General features: G+C 40.5%; 1 protein-coding gene across 1 annotated transcript in view; it reads right to left on the minus strand.

Moving 5' to 3' along the window:
• Positions 1-6798: 6798 nt before the first annotated feature.
• LOC126252328 (uncharacterized) overlaps positions 6799-19209 on the minus strand; it is a 150932-nt gene continuing 138521 nt past the window's right edge. The window contains exons 8-9 of the mRNA XM_049953215.1: positions 19078-19184; positions 6799-6939 (exon numbers count right to left, since the gene is read on the minus strand). Coding sequence (XP_049809172.1) covers positions 6799-6939; positions 19078-19184 — 248 coding nt within the window. The remainder of the gene's footprint in view (positions 6940-19077; positions 19185-19209) is intronic.

Genomic DNA, 19209 nt, shown 5'->3' on the forward strand with positions numbered 1-19209 from the left:
ACTTATTTCAGAAACTGTTCCAATGGTAAATAAAGCAGCATTTAGCTTCTGAACAAGATACTGGACATGGGCTTTCCACAACAGCTTGCTATCTATCCGAACGCCTAGGAAGTTGAACTGTTCCGTCTCGCTTATAATATGCCTATTCTGTCTGATCAAAATATCGGTTCTTGTTGAATTGTGAGTTAGAAAATGTAAAAACTGGGTCTTACTGTGATTTAGCATCAAATTATTTTCCACAAGCCACGAACTTATTTCATGAACTACATTATTTGTTACTGTTTCAATATTACACACAAGATCCTTCACTATCAAGCTGGTGTCATCAGCAAACAGAAATATTTTTGAATCACCTGTAATACTAGAAGGCATATCATTTATATAAATAAGAAACAGCAGTGGCCCCAGCACCGACCCTTGGGGAACGCCCCACTTAACAGTGCCCCATTGGGACTGAACATCACTACCACTCTCAATATTGCTGAGAATTACCCTCTGCTTTCTGTTCTTAAAGTAAGAGGCGAACCAATTGTAAGCTACTCCCCTTACTCCATAATGGTCCAACTTCTGCAGTAATATTTTGTGGTCAACAGTCAAAAGCCTTCGTTAAATCAAAGAAAACACCTAGCGTTCGCAACCTTTTATTTAATCCGTCCAAAACCTCACAGAGAAAAGAGAATATAGCATTTTCAGTTGTTAAACCATTTCTAAAACCAAACTGAACATTTGACAGCAAATTATGTGAATTTAAATGCTCCAGTAACCTTGTATATACAACCTTCTCGATAACTTTAGCAAACACCGATGGCATAGAAATAGGTCTAAAATTGTCAACATTATCAATGTCTCCCTTTTTATAAAGTGGCTTCACTACCGAGTACTTTAATCGGTCAGGAAACCGACCACTCCTAAAGGAAAAGTTACAGATATGGCTGAGAACTGGGCTAACATACATAGAACAATACTTCAGTATTCTGCTAGATACCCCGTCATATCCATGAGAGTTCTTGGTCTTTAGTGATTTAATTATTAACTCAATCTCCCTCTTGTCAGTAACATGGAGGAGCATTTCAGGTAACAGTCTCGGAACACTTTTTTCTAAGAGCGCTATATGATTCCCTGTTGGGACTAGGTTCCTATTTAGTTCACCTGCTATATTCAGAAAGTTATTATTAAATACTGTACATATATGCGACTTATCAGTAATACGGACATTCCCACTACGCACTGATTCTATATCCTCGACCTGTCTCTGCAGACCAGCAACTTCCTTTACCACTGACCATATGGTTTTAATTTTATCCTGAGACGTAGCTATTCTATCTGCATACCACATACTTTTTGCCTTCCTAATAACATTTTTAAGCACCTTACAATACTGTTTGTAATGGGCTGCTGCATTTAGATTTTGACTGTTTCTAACGTTTTGATATAATTGCCACTTTGTTCTACAAGATATTCTTATCCCTCTAGTCAGCCACCCAGGCTGCCTGTTTGTGCTAGTACCCTGTTTTAAACGTTCTAACGGAAAGCAACTTTCGAAGAACATGAGAAAAGTCTTGAGAAAAGCATTATATTTATCGTCTACTGTATCAGCGCTATAAACATCTTGCCACTCTTGTTCCTTTATAAGGTTTACAAAGGTCTCTACAGCAACTGAATCAGCTTTTCTGAACAGCTGATGACTATATTTAACACGTGTTGCACACAAAAATCTTTTAAAGTTAAAATTTGTGCATCATGATCTGAAAGGCCATTCATCTTTTTGCTAACAGAATGCCCTTCTAGTAATGAGGAATGAACAAAAATGTTGTCTATGGTTGTTCTACTGTTCCCTTGCACTCTCGTTGGAAAGAATACGGTTTGCATAAGATTATATGAATTAAAGAGGTCTACCAGCATCCTCTTTCTTGCACAATCACTTATACAATTAATATTGAAGTCACCACATATAACTAACTTTTTGTATTTCCTATAAAGTGAACCAAGAACCTCCTCTAGCTTTAACAAAAATGTTGTGAAATCGGAGTCTGGGGATCTATAAATAACAACAGTTAGAAGTTTAGCTCCGTTAAATTTAACCACACCTGCACAACATTCAAACACCTTTTCAGTGCAGTACTTTGAAACATCAATTGACTCAAATGGGATGCCGTTTTTCACATACATGGCTACTCCCCCACACCGCAAAGAGCTCCTCGAAAAGCTGTCAGCCAACCTGTATCCTGGTAAAGGAAGCCTCTGAATTATCTCCTTATTTAAGAAGTATTCAGATATACCAATAATTTCAGAGTCAACATCTATAAGCAGTTCACTAACTTTATCTCGAATACCTTGTATATTTTGATGAAATATACTAATTCCCTCATTACTCGGATACCTAAGCTTTGTCAAAAGTGATTCCCTTGTTAGAGAGACTTCCCTTTAGCAGGAATACCTATCAGCTGACTTCAATCTAAAAAAGGTGCAGCTCTAACACCCACTACTGCAGGAATTTTCCCATGAGTGATCCCACCAACCCCACCTATGCTGTCACCTATAAGCTTTGCCAACCTCCCCTTCCCATACCTGTTGAGGTGCAGGCGATATCCAGTGAAACCCGTCCTGCTGATAGACTCCACCGACACCACTGAAATGTGACCCATGCTTTCTGTCATCAGCGCACCCCCAAGTCTCATGTTATTACGCCTGACGGCTGTATTAAGATGAGGCAGATCGTGACGCTGAAACAGTTCCACGAAATGCACATTCGTGTTGCCAGTCTGAGTGGCTATCTTTTCCAGGTCACCATGTATGTTATACTCCCCATCCCTACCAATACTATTACCAGCCCCACCCACAATCACTACCTGATCCTCTTTAGTAAAATCCCTACATAACCCCCCTATGTTAACAGTCACCTGAGCCAACCCTGCATTAGGCTTCACAATGCTGGTGACCTGGTACTCACTCCCCAGCACTTCCTGCAACTGCTGGCCTACACCTCTGCCATGAGAACTACCTAACAGCAGAACCTTCTTCTTCCTCTTCGACTTTGCAACTGTTCTAGGCACAGTAACTACTGAGGTCTGCTGCATACTTCCTACATCTACAGCTACTAGAGATTCCTCTCCACTAGACTCTGACAGTTGGTCATATCTATTGTAAACACCAATAGTAAAACTATCTGAAAATCTTCTTCTCCTAGCAGATCTCTTGCCAACAGCCAGCTCCCATTCCCCAACCCCCTTCTCCCTCCTCATCCTATCTAGCTCCTCCTGTGCGTTTTTCAACTGCACCTGAAGGGCACAGATCTTACGCTCCTGCTCCTCTATTAACTTACTCTTGCTACATAACCTGCAGTTCCAGGAGAGGATCTCACCAGAATGCCCACTGACTTCCCCACTGAATTCCCCCCAGTGAAAATACTTCGAACAAGTCTCACACCGCAATCCACTACTCACGAACCTACGGCAAAGCCCACACTTCTCACTCATGGTAAAATTTTACTTTTTCTAAGTTCCGCTGCTACAATAAGAAGATGTTAAAAACCTGACTACAATAATCACAAACTTACTCTACAAGGGAAGTAACTACTATTATTAACAGTATTAATAAACAATGTTGTGGGGAAGGCTAACCAAAGACTACGTTTTATTGGCAGGACACTTAGGAAATGTAACAGATCTACTAAGGAGACTGCCTACACCACGCTTGTCCGTCCTCTTTGAGAGTACTGCTGCGCGGTGTGAGTACATCGAAAAAGTTCAAAGAAAGGCAGCACGTTTTGTATTATCGCGAAATATGGGAAAGAGTGTCACAGAAATGATACAGGATTTGGGCTATACATAATTAAAAGAAAGGCGTTTTTCGTTGCGACGGAATCTTCTCACAAAATTCCAATCACCAACTTTCTCCTCCGAATGCGAAAATATTTTGTTGACACCGACCTACATAGGGCGGAACGACCACCACGATAAAATAAGGGAAATCATAGCTCGTACGGAAAGATATAGTTGTTCAGTCTTTCCACTAGCTATACGACATTGAAATAATAGAGGTGGCCGGCCGTTGTGGCCAAGCGGTTTTAGGCGCTTCAGTCCGGAACCGCGCGACTGCTACGGTCGCAGGTTCGAATCCTGCCTCGGGCATGGATGTGTGTGAAGTCCTTAGGTTAGTTAGGTTTAAGTAGTTCTAAGTTCTAGGCGACTGATGACCTCAGATGTTAAGTCCCATAGTGCTCAGAGCCATTTGAACCATTTTTTTTTTAAATAATAGAGAATTCTGCTAACGGTCACTGGATCTCGACTAACGCGAGCAACAATGTCGCGATACGATAAACCGCAATCACGATAGGCTACAATCCGACCTTTATCAAAGTCGGAAACGTGATGGTATGCATTTCTCTTCCTTACACGATGCATCACAACAACGTTTCACCAGGCAACGCCGGTCAACTGCTGTTTGTGTATGAGAAATCGGTTGGAAACTTCCCTCATGTCAGCACGTTGTGGGTCTCGCCACCTGCGCCAACCTTGTGTGAATGCTCTGAAAAGCTAATCATTTACATATCACAGCATCTTCTTCCTGTCGGTTAAATTTCGCCTCTGTAGCACGTCATCTTCGTGGTGTAGCAGTTTTAAAGACTAGTTGTGTGGATGAATGAAATGGCCACGAAAATGGATCACGCAAACAGTCAAACTGCGTTACTATCTGAAATGTCTTGAGTGCAAGAGAAACTAAACGCAATTTACTAGGCTCCATACCGCATTGAATGCAAATATCCAGTTAACCGAAGCTCAAAGGAATGTAGCAACTGAGCTAGCGAAATTTTCTGAGGCACATAAACATATACCCCAAGAATTCGGAAGTCCAAGTATCCGATATCAAAACGTGTTAAGAAATTCGTCATAGCTTGGTTTCCGTTAGCAAACAGTTTAAGATTTGTTCCTTAAAGACTGACGTTTTGTTACGAGCGAGGCTCGTTAAAACCTAATTCCAAACCATATTCACCAGCCCTGCTGCTATTGCCTCAGCAATTTTCCAGTGGTCAAAACAGACTCCTAAAGAAGCCTTCGCCGCTGCCATGGAATCATGGCGTCAGCATTGTGAAAAATGTGTACGTCTGCAGGGCGATTACGTCGAGAAGTAACGCCAGTTTCATCGATTTTGGGTGAGTAGTTAATTAGAAAAAAAATCGGAGGCCTTAGAACTTGAATGCACCTCGTATTTCATCGTCATCACAAATTTTCTGCAAGTCCAGATTAAGGCCATCCTTGCTGCTACTTTCATTTTCTTGGTGGTGTTTCTTTTTATATAATGTCTGTTTCTTCTTCGAGACTGTTTTAAGTTGCAGATTTCTGCACTTATCTGCTTTATCCTTAAGATTTCTTTTCTTGCTTCCTTCAGCTTTCTTTTTCATGGCTTCTTTTTGTTTTCTTATTGATAACTCTGTTAGCAGTTTATTCTTCTCTGGAGTTGCTGTAAGGATCACTGACTTTCCCTTAGGCATTCCCTTGGCTTGTTTCGTCTTAGGAAGAACTTGAATTTGTTTTGGAACAGGAAATATGTCAAATACACTAACGTGCTTGACATATGCAGTTTTAGTTGATGTTGTTGTGACCTCTTCTAGGCCTACTAGAAGTGGAACATCTTGTGCTGAAGATCCAGGAATCTGTTCTTGACTCCTTTGGGGGACATGTGGCTCGTTTGTAGGTGCAACCACTTCATTTCCATTTGTTGCATTCGGAACCTCTTCATCTTCAAGGACAACATCTCTGAAGATCTCACATTGTTGTAAGTCGTCATGCTGAAATTTGTTTGGATTGAAAGGGCAAATCCCACATGCCTTAAGCCCTGACTGCCCTTTGTCCATGGTAGCGACCTTAATATATGCCTTATTTAAAAGTTCTGCTAACTCATATGGTGTAATTTTTTGATACACCTGTGACTTCATATACATGTCACATTCACAGTTGAAGGCTGATTTCAAAGAAGAAAAGAATGTAACATCTAGTGGTTGAAGCTCGTGAGAAGTGTGTGGAGGTATGGTTACCATGACAATAGAATGTTTTTTACAAAATTCAAAAATATCAAGTGAAATGTGGCTGCTATGACTATCTAAAATCAGCAGCACAGGGTCATCAATATTTGATTTTACATTGTTCTGAAAATGTTGGATCCATTCGAAGAATAATGACTCATTGGACCAGCCATTGCTCCAACTGGTCCACCTTTACCTAAGAGATTTGGCATCCTCTTCCTGGGGAAGATAAACATAGGGGGGATGTAGGAACCAGCAGCACTGAAACAACATATCACAGTCACGTTTTTCCCCCTTTCCCAAGATGTGGCCCCACCTATTTGTTTAACACCTTTAGGAGCTAAAATTCTCTAGGGCTTTTGTACAGTATTTATGCCCGTCTCATCGACATTGAACACTTTCCCCTCTTCAAAATTAATATTTTTCAAAGACATTTTCTAAATTTTTAAAGTATGCATTAACCTCTTCTTCATTAAATGCCTGTATTCCATTAATGCTAGTTGCTTCAGGTTTTCTCATGCTAATACTTGGGTTTCTTTTTAAAAATAGAGCTAGCCAATCCTTTCCAGCTAACCTAGATGACTTATCAAAATTGTTTGCAATGTTGTTAGCCTCTGCATACTCAAATGCAATCTTTCGCAGCTGGATGCATGTAATGCCATAGAACAGCTTGGCCATTGTAATAACATGATCCCTAATCTCATTTTCCTGTTCTGTCGAAAATGTTGGGTTTCTTCCAAGTTTTGACCCTCCGTATTTTTAACCTTCATTCTCGTTCACAGAGTAGCTTCAGGAATCACGAAAGCTCTTGATACTTCTCTTATTTTTCTTCCAGATTTGACGGCATCAACAGCCTTACAAAGTTCCTCTTGCATCCATTTTGCTTTCTGGGTTTTTCTTTTATAATATCTACCCATCTGAAATAAAAAAAACCCTCATTAGTATTGAAAATATAACCTGCAAGGGGGAATACCACGCACTTCAACAGCTGCGTGGCATTACCCCACTGTAAGTTCGATGACTAACCTAATCATAGCTTGGCACATAATTCAAATAGCGGGACAAATCTACAATTAAATTAAAGGTTTCATCTAGGGTTAGTAGTTGATATGCAAAAATTACATTAAAGCAACTTATAGTTGCACTTACCTTGCAAAATACAGCTGACCAAAATTACATGAGACACGCCGAAAATAAGCAATACTTCACTGCTCCAACAATGCCACTGGAAAATGGCTGGTGTAAGCTGCGTAGTAGTTGTTACTCCTGCCAGCAGGGTGTAGCACCAACTGGGAACAGCTTGCGCCATTAAAACTGCATAAATCAGCCTGCGTGGGATTACCCACATGCGTGTGATTCCCCCACCTTCCCCTATCCCATACTCGAATCAAACAGCATCCGAATGAGTATGCCGTATTTCGTAATTTTCGACGGATTGTAAACTTTAAAATTTAACCATCCACGCCATGGTATCATTTCTTAATCAATTGTGATGTTTTGACTTAGATTAAACATTTCTTTAAACTGTTTGGAAAAATAATCAATTACGAATTGCACTTTGACAAGCCGGTCAGCTCTATCCAATTTGTTGTTGCTGTCGGAAAACTGTAAAAATGATAATATTGTCTGAATCGGTTGCAGTACATCGTTTTGCGAAATATCGGTGTGTCCATCAACGTATTCATTGACCAATAATCATTGATCCTTGCTTTTCTTACAATTCCAACAAGGATAGCAAGCCCAAACCATTTTTTTAAATCCATTTTCCTTCTATTGCAATTTTGACTGTAGTACTTTTTGGTTTCGTTGCTAATATATTCAAATAGGTCGTTCCCAATATATAATTGTACGATATCCTTGACGCTATGTGTATCTTTGGGAAATATGTTTGCAACTGAGGATCTTCAAATTTATTATTATTCCTCGGTAAATCAAAGTCTGATCACTGTGCACTGTCTGATTCAGCCGAAACAGTTGGCAATCGTAGCGTTCGCCGAATTCTTCTTGGACGTAGTATCTTCCTGCGATTCTGCTTCACTTTCATTTTTTTGATATCCATTGTCTTCTTCCCAATTGGCCAAGTCGTCCGGAACGTCAGACAAGACGTCCACGCATACACAGTAAATAATCCTAATGCCTCTTTCGTACGCCATGATGAAAGGGCAGAAGTACTTATAAAAACAAAACACTTGTTGACGTGTGTAACTTATTGTTACCTAAACAAAACACCAACAGAATGCAAAAGATACTAACGTGGTGTCGCCAGCCTCTGAGCGATACTATGCAGATGACACTACTGTGGTGTCGCCGGCTGTTGACCGCTATTCCGCGCACGACACCACTATAGTGTCGCTGGACAGCATAGTGTTAACAATTAAAAGAGAAAGTACACACATAATGTGTTGTGCATTTGATATTAAAGTTTTACTAAAATACACTTCCTAACAGATATTACAGCTTCTGTTGTAACAACTGAAAGTGACAGCTTTCGGATTCTGGGTGCTACTGCAGAAACACTGAAATTTAATAAAAGAAGAATTAAAATATCTCAATATAAATGTGGATGAGAAACAGAGTTCTACAGCAGTCAGCTAGTGATAAAGCATGGCTATTTTAGCCTGTATACCTGTTCTTGAAGATGGAAACAGTAGCCAAATATTAAAGTGGAACACTGTGAACCACATCTGATTTTTTGATGTTGTTAGAACTAGTAGTGAAATAAGTAATTCTGAACACTAAATTGCAGGAATAAGGCAAGCCATGTTTTAACATTCATGATTATGTAGGATAGTGCTTAACAGTCAGTATCCAACACAGAGTATACAAAACACTGTCACAGAGGTGTATTAGACTCTGTCAGTGATCCCAGTATTAAACTATTCCATGAAGCCAAACCATGGTGCAACTACACCCACCACATCGGGTTGAGGCAAGCTGACAAATCATTCTACTAAACAGAAGAAAGAAAATTACTGTTTACTTGTAGTGTGTGATGTCTTCTAGGTTTAGTTCGTAATTCAGTGAAATAATTGCCCAAAAGTTGCAAGCACAAGAAGTGCTAACAATCTCGAATGCCCCTTACCAATATAAGTACCTGCCAAACACTGTCAGATTTTCTATGGTTTTCTGTGTAAAGCTTCCTTTGAGTAATCTTTACTGTTTGGTACTGAACTCACTGTACTCTGTGCAGTACACTTTACTGCATTTACATACACATACAGTATATTCCATACACACATCCCCCACAACTCACTTTGAACAGACATTTTGGATGTTGCTTCCATAAGTCAAACCACATTGTTTCACTATCTTCCAGAATTTGTCTTTGTTCAAGGGTTTTGTTAGTAGACTATCCAGTGTCTCTTTTCTGTAGAAACAGTCTACTTCATACTCCCTTGCTGTGTGTGATTCCTTATGAAATAGTGCTTTATGTCAGTGTGTTTGGTTCTGCACTAGTGACATAATTTTTGGCAAAGTTTATAGTTTCCTTGTTGCCACAGAAAATCTCCAGGCTCTCCTTCAGTTATTACACTCCTGATCTACAATGGTTCTTGAATTGTATGTAATAAAGCTTTGTACTTGGTTTATATGCTGTCCAGTGTTCAAGATTACTGTTTTCTGTCTTTTAATAATGTACAGAAAGTTCTGGTTGAGAATTACCCATTATTTAAAAATAAAGGAGACAACTCATCATAAGGTAGAGGCTCTGTGTCGTCGATAGGTACACAAACAAAAGGTACAGAGCTTTGCTAGCTTTTGGAATGAACTTCCTTTTTCAAGCTGGTAAGAGAAACAGGCACACATACACACTCACATGCACATGCCTGCTTGTGTACATGTTTTTTCTACAAGTTTGAAAAAGGAAGCTCTTTCTGAAAGCTAGCAGAGCTCTACACCTCTTTTTTGTGTTCCTATTGAAGATGCAGCACTTCTGTATTTCGGTGAGTCGTCTCCTTTATTCCTAAATAAAGCATTTTCTGTCTTTTTGCGGGACCAGGATATAACTCCTCTCATTAATCTAAAACAACATCAAGTGACGGAATGTCTGCTCTGTAACACACTTTCGCAGTCTGTATCACTACAGCTCTCAAGTTTTATATTTCCCTGCTTAGAATATCTTAATTTACAGTCTGTGGTTCCCTTTAGACATCTAAATGTTCTTTTAATGGCTTTCCAATGTTTCTCTCTTGGGATTTTACAGACTCTGTGTAGAACATTTGTGGTGAAAGCAATATCAGCCACTGAAGTTTGTGACGTAAATGAAAGGGTCCGTAAGGCCTCCAAATGCAGTAAATTTTCATTATCTGCATTGGGCATTCACTTGGCTCCTCATTCCACTGTTGCAAAAATGGGTTAACAGTCACACATACCAATTTTTTCCAAAATTTTCTCTGTGTGTGATAATTGATCTATAAATAAATTGCCTGTCTCCATATTTTTAACAGTTTGCATACCCAAGTATTGCTTTACCTCTCACAAGTCACGTATGTTAAATTTGGTTTTTAGTTGTTTCTTAAAATTGTTCATTTGTTCTTCATCTTTAGTTAGAATGAAGAAATCATTCAACCATATTGTCATTATTATGACATCATCTTTACTTCTTCAATACTAAATACTGGGATCTGCCTTAGATTGTTTCATACCCATCTTTATCAAGGGTTAGTGCAGATATCTGTTCCAGCAACATCTTTACTCAGTTGATAAATACTTTTCTTCAATCACAAAATCTTCACTTTCTCTCAACAAGTTACTGTAGGTTCTTCTGGCAAGATCACATATATTTCATCATCTAATTTCCCATATAAGTAAGTTGTCTTCACATCCATTTTGTGAATTAGTCTAAGTGATTCATATTTTACCATTGGAGAAAATGTTTATTTGTTGTCTAGCCCTTCTTTTTGTGAACATCCGTTCACTAAAAGTCATGCTTTGTATTTGGGTGCCAAACCCACATTATTATTTATGTTGAAGACCCTTTGTAATTTAGTATTTCCCTCACCCACTCCCCCCCCCCTTCTCATATTTAAACCCATTCAGAAGTTTCATTTTTATAAAATGACACCAATTCTCTTTCCATAGCTTCTCTCAATTTTAAGAAATTGGGCCACTCTTAACCTCTTCAACTGTAGGCTCATCATTAAAATATTGGGCTATACATTTCATAACCAGGGTATTCTGTAGGTTCAGGTACACGAAAAGAAATGTAAAATGTTTTATGTTTTCTTTCTCTTCTTTGTCTTCTAGGACTTCATCTTCATAGAAAGTATCTCTGTTCCTTATCACCTTCTTCTTCTTCTTCTTTAGTTTCCATTTCTTTGGAATTAGTATTTTGTAGACTTTGCAACATTGATAAAGTGGTTTTAGTCTTTTGCTGACTCTCTTTTAATTCATTTTTATAACTTTCAAGGAATATAATATTTTTACTAGTCAGTTTCTTCTTATTCATAGGATTTATGAGTTAGTAATCACTTGAGACTTCATAGTAAGTTAAAAAAGTGTATTTCGTAGACTTTGTCTCATTTTCCCCATAGTTGTTTCAGGATTTATACCATAGCCTTGCATCCAAAAACATGAGTTGCTTAGTTCAGCTTCTTCCCTGTCTACACTTCATAGGGGTTTCTATTTTATAGCATTTTGATAGGTGATTAGTTGATCAAATACACAGCTGCCAACACTGCCTCTATCCAAAAACATTTAGATAACCCAATGTCTGTTAACACACACTTCTGCAATAGTCCTACTTGCTCTCTCTGCAACTCTTTTCTGGGATGAACTGTATCTGTTAGTGGTTTGGTGTCTAATTCCTACTTCCTTCAATTGTTGCTTGAATTTGTGATTGGTATCCACTGTCTCATTACCAGATCTGACAATTTTGATCTTTTTTCCCATTGCTCTTTCTATCATATTGCGAAACTACTCAGAAATATCACTGACTTTATCTTTAGAACATAGGAAACAAACATGGTTATATCTTCAGTAGTCATCTATAAAGGTAAGAAAATAGTAGGTTCCTCCTATAGACTCATACTTCATTGATCCACAAACATCAGTTTGTTTTAATTTCAAGATCTCCTTTGTTCTGCATTTACAAGGCTTAAAGGGTTATCCAGTCTGTTCCTGTTGTGTACATATTTCACAGAGTTGCTTGCATTTACCACAGTCTTCCATTCCTGTTACCATATATTTTAATATTGACAAGCCTATTCTCATTAGGTGCCCAAGTCTTCTATGCCATAAGAAACATTTTGCAGAAGAGACAGTATGGTTTGATGGAATGCGATGACCTATCCTCTGTCAGTTGCAGCACTTGATTGGTGTCCTCTTTTTCTTCTTAGAATAAAGTGCTGACGCTGTTTCCTTCTCCAAAGTGTTGCAGTGTGATGTATTTTCCACGTCACGCAGTAACTTCACTTTTATTCTGTCTCCCATAATCACTAAGTCTGAGATTTCTAACCCCATAATCATATTTTTTGGGCAGTCTTACTAGTAATAATGTGCCTACCCATTGATTATCTTGAACCCAATGTTCCTTAGTGGATTTGATGTAGATATTATCTTGTTGACATATTCCTCCATGTTCATACACTTACATATGTCGAGTGGGTAAAAGTTCATGGAGTAATCCAACTTTGCTTGTAAGATCTCCTTGTACAGGTGTGCACTGTAACTTTTCCTAAAGTTTTTTTGCTGTCACAAATTTCTCTGTGTGTATCTAGTGATCTGCATCAACCAATGATATCAACATTGATCTTGTCTTCCAGTTCTTATTTGGAAATTTTGCTTGTGGGCTTTAGTGTACCATTCTCTAAATCCTGTAGCTTGTCCAGATGTTAATATGCTTCTACAGCAAATTTCTATTTAGCACAGTTCTCATGACCCATAAGTTGTGGATCTGTGTCACACTCATTTTTCACAGCTATATTTTTTTGGTAGTAAATTGTGTAAATGGTACACAAACTCCTATTCAACTAGCTTCCATTACACACTTTCTTATACAGGATTATACTGATGATTTTTTTCCTTCCATGTGTTAGAATACTTATTTCAAATGCGCTCACTGGTGTTTGGGCCATAACCTGTTAGAACTAGTGCAACAAAATAAGTAATTCTGAACACTAAATTGCAGAATAAGGCAAGCAGTATTTTAATATTCATGATTATATAGAATAATGCATAACAGCACATTGTCAAGATAAAACCAACAGGTATTTCTATGCTATGGGTCACATTTCAGAGTATACAAAACACTGTTAAAAGGCCTATTACACTCTGCACTTTGCAGAACACACATACTCATGCAAAATATATGATTCATAACTATATCCCAAACAAGTTTATTTACCCATGGTACAATGCACATTGTATGGATGTCATCAGTTTTTGGTAAAATGGTTATTATTAAATCAAACAATGGAAAATCCCGGATGGAATGTAACGATACCAGAGAAGGAATGTTGCTACTCACCATATAGCAGAGATTCTGAGTCATGATAGGCACAATAAAAAGATTCACACAATCATAGCTTTCGGCCATTAGGGCCTTTGTCAGCAGTACACACACACACACACACACACACACACACACACACACACACACACACAAACGCAACTTGAACACACGTCTGTAGTCTCAGAGAGCTGAAACTACACTGCAAGCAGCAGCACCAGTGCATGATGGGAATGGCGACTGGGTGGGGGTAGTGAGGAGGCTGGGGTGGGGAGGGGGAGGGATAGTATGGTGGGAGTGGCGGACAGTGAAGTGTTGCAGCTTAGACGGAGGGCAGGAGAGAAGGTGTGGAGGGGGGAGGGGGTACGTAGCGTAAAGGAGAGATAAAAATTAAAAGACTGGGTGTGACGGTGAAATGACGGCCGTGTAGTGCTGGAATGGTCACAGGGAGGGGGCTGGATGGGTGGATACAGTGACTAATGAAGGATGAGGCCAGGAGGGTTATGGGAATGTAGGATGTATTGCAGGGAAAGTTCCCAACTGCACAATTCAGAAAAGTTGGTGTTGGTGGGAAGGACCCATATGGCACAGGCTGTGAAGCAGTCATTGAGATGAGGGGTATCATGTTTGGCAGCGTGTTCAGCAATAGGGTGGTCCACTTGTTTTTTGGCCACAGTTTGTCGGTAGCCATTTGTGTGGACAGACAGCTTGTTGTTTGTCATGTTTGTCATGCCTACATAGAAAGCAGCACAGTGGTTGCAGCTTAGCTTGTAAATCACATGACTGGTTTCACAGGTATCCCTGCCTTTGATGTGATAGGTGATGTTAGTGACTGGACTGGAGTAGGTGCTGGTAGGGGGATGTATGGGACAAGTCTTGCATCTAGGTCTATTACAGGGGTATGAGCCATGAGGTAAGGGATTGGGAGCAAGGGTTGTGTAAGGATGGACGAGTATATTGTGTAGGTTTGGTGGACGGTGGAATATCACGGGAGGAGGGCGTGGGAAGGATAGTGGGTAGGACATTTCTCATTTCAGGACACGACAAGAGGTAATCGAAACCTGGCGGAGAATGTAATTCAGTTGCTCCAGTCGCAGATGGTACTGAGTTACGAGGGGAATGCTCCTCTGTTGCCAGACTGTGGGACTTTGGGAAGTGATGGGAGACTGGAAAGATAAGGCATGGGAGATTTGTTTTTGTACAAGGATGGGGGGATAACTATGGTCAGCGAAGGCTTCAGTGAGACCCTCAGTTTATTTAGAGAAGGACTGCTTGTCACTGCAGATGCGATGACCACGGATGGCTAGGCTGTACGGATGGGACTTCTTGGTATGGAATGGGTGGCAGCTGTCGAAGTGGAGGTATTGCTGGTGGTTATTAGGTTTGATATGGATGAAGGTACTGATGTAGTCATCTCTGAGGTAGAGGTCAACATCTAGGAAGGTGGCTTGTTGGGTTGAGTAGGACCAGGTGAAGCAAATGGGGGAGAAGTTGTTGAGGTTCAATCCAGATAGCAAAGATGTTATCAATGAATTTGAACCAGGTGAGGGGTTTAGGATTCTAGGTTTTTAGGAAGGATTTCTCTAGATGGCCCATGAATAGGTTAGCATAGAATGGTGCCATGCGGGTGCCCACAGCCGTACTGTGGATTTGCTTGTAGGTAATGCCTTCAAAGAAGTAATTGTGGGTGAGGATATAGTTGGTTATGGAGACTAGGAAGGAGGTGATTGGTTTGGATTCCAAAGGGCATCTGGAAAGGTGGTGTTCGATAGCAGTAAGGCCATGGTCGTTAGGAATGTTAGTGTACAGGGAGGTGGTATCAATAGTGACAAGCAGTGCACCAAGTGGTAAAGGGAAAGGAACTGTGGAGAGTTGGTCGAGGAAATGGTTGGTATCTTTTATATAGGAGGATAGGTTCTGGGTAATAGGTTGAAGGTGTTGGACTACAAGAGCAGAGATCATCTCAGTGGGGGCACAGTAACCAGCCACAATGGGGTGTCCTGGGTGGTTGGGTTTATGGACTTTAGGAAGCATGTAGAAGGTGGGAGTGTCGGGAGTGGTAGGGGTAAGTAGGGAGATGGACTCTGGGGAGAGGTTATGGGATGGGCCTAAGGATTTGATTAGTGACTGGAGATCCTGCTGGATTGCTGGAATGGAATCCTGCTGGATTGCTGGAATGGGATCAGTGTGGCATGGTTTGTAGGTGGAAGTATCTGACAGCTGATGGAGTCCTTCTGCCACGTAATCCTTGCGGTTCAAAACAATGATGGTGGAGCCTTTGTCTGCAGGTAGGATTGGGATCAGGTTTTAGTTGGTGGACTGTGGTTCTTTCTGTGGATGTAAGGTTAGTATGCATGTTGAGGGATTTGGGGAATGGTGGTGAGGCAAGGTTTGAGGATAAGAAATTCTGGAAAGTTAACAGGGGTTGGTTTGGAGGCAGTGGAGGTGGATCATGGTTGGATGGAGGAGTGAACTGAGTTAGGCAAGGTTCAGTATTGGTCTTTGGTTGAGTCTCATTGGTTGGGTTGGTGGCGTAAAAGTGTTTCCACTGTAGGGACCAGGAGGAGAGAAGGTCCTGCATGGTTGAATTTCGGACTGGGGCAAAAGGTAAGGCCTTTGGAAAGGACTGAAATTTCTGTGGGACTAAGGCTTCTGGAGGAAAGTTTCATGACTGTGTTGTGGGTCTGTTTAGGTTTTGGGCTCTGTGGGGTGGTGGGAGGGAGTTTCGGATTGTGGGGTAAGTGTAGTAGGTCTGCGAGACAGGGTTTGTCAGCTATGGGGGGGGGGGGGGGGGTGGAAGTTTGGACGTTGTTGTAGAAGTTTAGAAGCGGTGGACAGTGGCACTCTAAGGTGGGAGTAGGAAGTGAGCAGGATCGAGAGATTTTTGACGTGGCGTTGTGCATGTTGCTCAAGCTCCTGCAGGGCAAGAATCTAAATGTGCGTTATGGGTTCCAGGAATTTGGGATTACATAGCAGGAGAATTTTGTGGATGAAGGGAAGGTATTGCAAGGAGGATTGGGCTTGGTTGATATGGTTTTGCAGGACTATGTTGGCGAGGGCTAAGGATTGGCGGAATCTGAACAGGTGGAGGTCATTGTGGAAGGAGGGATGGCAACTAGAGATGGGTAATTTGATGGTAAGGCCATTAGAGGGGATTTCATGAGTCAAGCAACAACACAGGAACAGTATGTGGGACTGGGATTTGGCTAGGGATAAGGAGACTTTTCAGTATTGATGCAGATGGAAGGAGCAAGGATTCATGGTGGTGTAAAAATGCGAAAAATTACGTAAGAAATTAGAATTATGTCCAAAAAATTACGCAAAAATACACCCGAATACGTGTAAAAAGTATGAAAAGGGTGAAATGGATGCACAGGGGGAAAAAGAGATGCAATCTGAGGAGGTATAGAACAGAGAAAGTGTGGGGGTGGGAAGCAGCGGAAAAGTGCGTGTGTGTATGTGTGTCTACTGCAGACAAAGGCCTTAATGGCCGAAAGCTATGATTGTGTGAATCTTTTTATTGTGCATATCACGACTCAGCATCACCACTATATGGTGAGTAGCAACTTTCCTTCTCTGGTATTCATTCTTATTAAATAATATACATAATGTCTTACATTCTGTGTAGTTTGTATAATTACTCCTACAGCATTTTTAGCTGTCATGTATTGTTATATTTTGTTGTTCACAGATATTAAGTTACATATTATATGTTCACAGATATTAAATTAAATATTACATGTTCAAGGATATTATTTGGCTATCAAGGACTATTTTTTGTATTAATTTACACTATAGTACCTGTTATTTAATAAATGTTTTAAGCCTTTGGCTAAAGGTGCTGAAATCTTTTACATTTTTAATATCCTTTGTGCAAGCTGTTGTACAGTTTATGGCAATATCGATGCCTACAAGCATTGCTGGGTGAGCGAAGACTGATCTTTGCAGCAGACAAAGACAGTAGTCCATTCTGAGCTGTGCTTGTCAATGAATAAATGTCATGTACAGTGCTCATTCAATAATCATGTATCAGTACCATCATTTCTGTCTCATTATTGGTACATTCCTACTGAAACCAGGTACAACTGGGACATGCAATATGTAAATTTTCATTGCAAACGGGCTACTGCTTATTACTGTGTTCAAAACCATTCCACGATAAAACACAAGTGCATCATGATATTAAATGATACAATGACTGCCACCACACCGTGACAATTGCCAATACAACAGACATCCTATTGCTAGACTCTGAACAAGATTCCCCAGTGAATTCACACCTCAGTGCAGTGAATCAGCATGTGGCAATCATGTCTAATAACTAACTATTTCATGCCAATCACCTCACGTGTTTTGCTTGAACATTTGCACAGTCTGCATCCACACCCATGAACAGTCAGTTACCAACTGCATCAGTATGTACCGAATGAACAAGTGGAATTTGCTATAAGTGTGATATGTTTCGTGAATCATCGGCATCTCCTGCACTGTGTGATGAATCTGAACACTAACCTGTCTCATGCGTACTGACACAAACAGTTGGGTGTGATGATGTACTGGGCACCACATCCATTACCTCACTACAGCCTCCCATGTTCTTAACACTGAACTAGCTGACTGTGATCATACAACCCTAAGGTCTTCCAAATTCACAGAAACTATGAACTGAGACAACCACCATTCAGAACAGAACAGCCAGGTTTGTCACTGCTGAGTGCTTCTGCAGTTCGCAAAACGTGGGTCAACAATGCAACATGCTCTGTGTGATGACCAACTCAGAGACAAGACAAAGCCACAACTTTGGCACCATCAACAGTTTACAGTTGCCTGAATCTCATGAATGACCCTGCTTTGTGGAATCTCTGGATTGTCAGACTACTGCAACAGACAACTGATGCTGATTCCACAAGCAACAAAAGTGCTGCAGACATGTTTTGCCCTTGCTGATAGGCACCATATCAACCAGGAAGCCACAGCACCACCACAGCACTCTACAAATCGGCAGCCTATCCCATGCACTGGACAGCACTGAGTGCAGCTAAATTCCACTGTTGGTGATGTTACTGCCACTTTGGAGCAGCAGACTGTACAAGGCACCAAGCCCATACCAGAAAACGTGGCAATGGTCTTGGTGGCTCATCCAGGTTACTAGCCTGCTACTACCACAACCAATTCAGTGATGCTAAACACACATGTGATTTTCCATTATGTGCATGCTGGCTTGCACAACTACTTCAAATTGTCACCAATCATTACGTGTGTTGCAAACACACACCCACTCATGACAATGACAATGTTTCTACACATGCCGACATACTGTGCCAGAGGCATCAAACAAACAACAGATAGGCCAGATGTCATATGACAGCTCCAACTACCACAAATTCTGGCATTTTCTTGGAGTTTTAAATTTATACCGATGCTGCCTGTCTCAAGTAGCTACCTTATAAGCACCACTGATGGACACATTATCAGGTCTCAACAAAAACAGAAAAGGGTTTGTTGAATAGTCCAAGGGCATATTAAACACTTTTGATCATGCAAAAGAATGTCTCACTGATGCAATTACAACCGCACATCCAGTCCCAGATGGTCAGTTGACTCTTACCATAGATGCAAGTGACGCCTCCATAGTTGGTATGCAGTAAAGCTCCAATTTGCTCTCATAAACTGACAGTTTCCCAATCCAAATGGTCAACAATTGATAGGGAACTCCTTATGATTTATGATGCAATTAAGT

The sequence above is a fragment of the Schistocerca nitens genome, chromosome 4 (assembly GCF_023898315.1).
Source record: "Schistocerca nitens isolate TAMUIC-IGC-003100 chromosome 4, iqSchNite1.1, whole genome shotgun sequence".
NCBI classification, from domain to species: Eukaryota; Metazoa; Arthropoda; class Insecta; order Orthoptera; family Acrididae; genus Schistocerca; species Schistocerca nitens.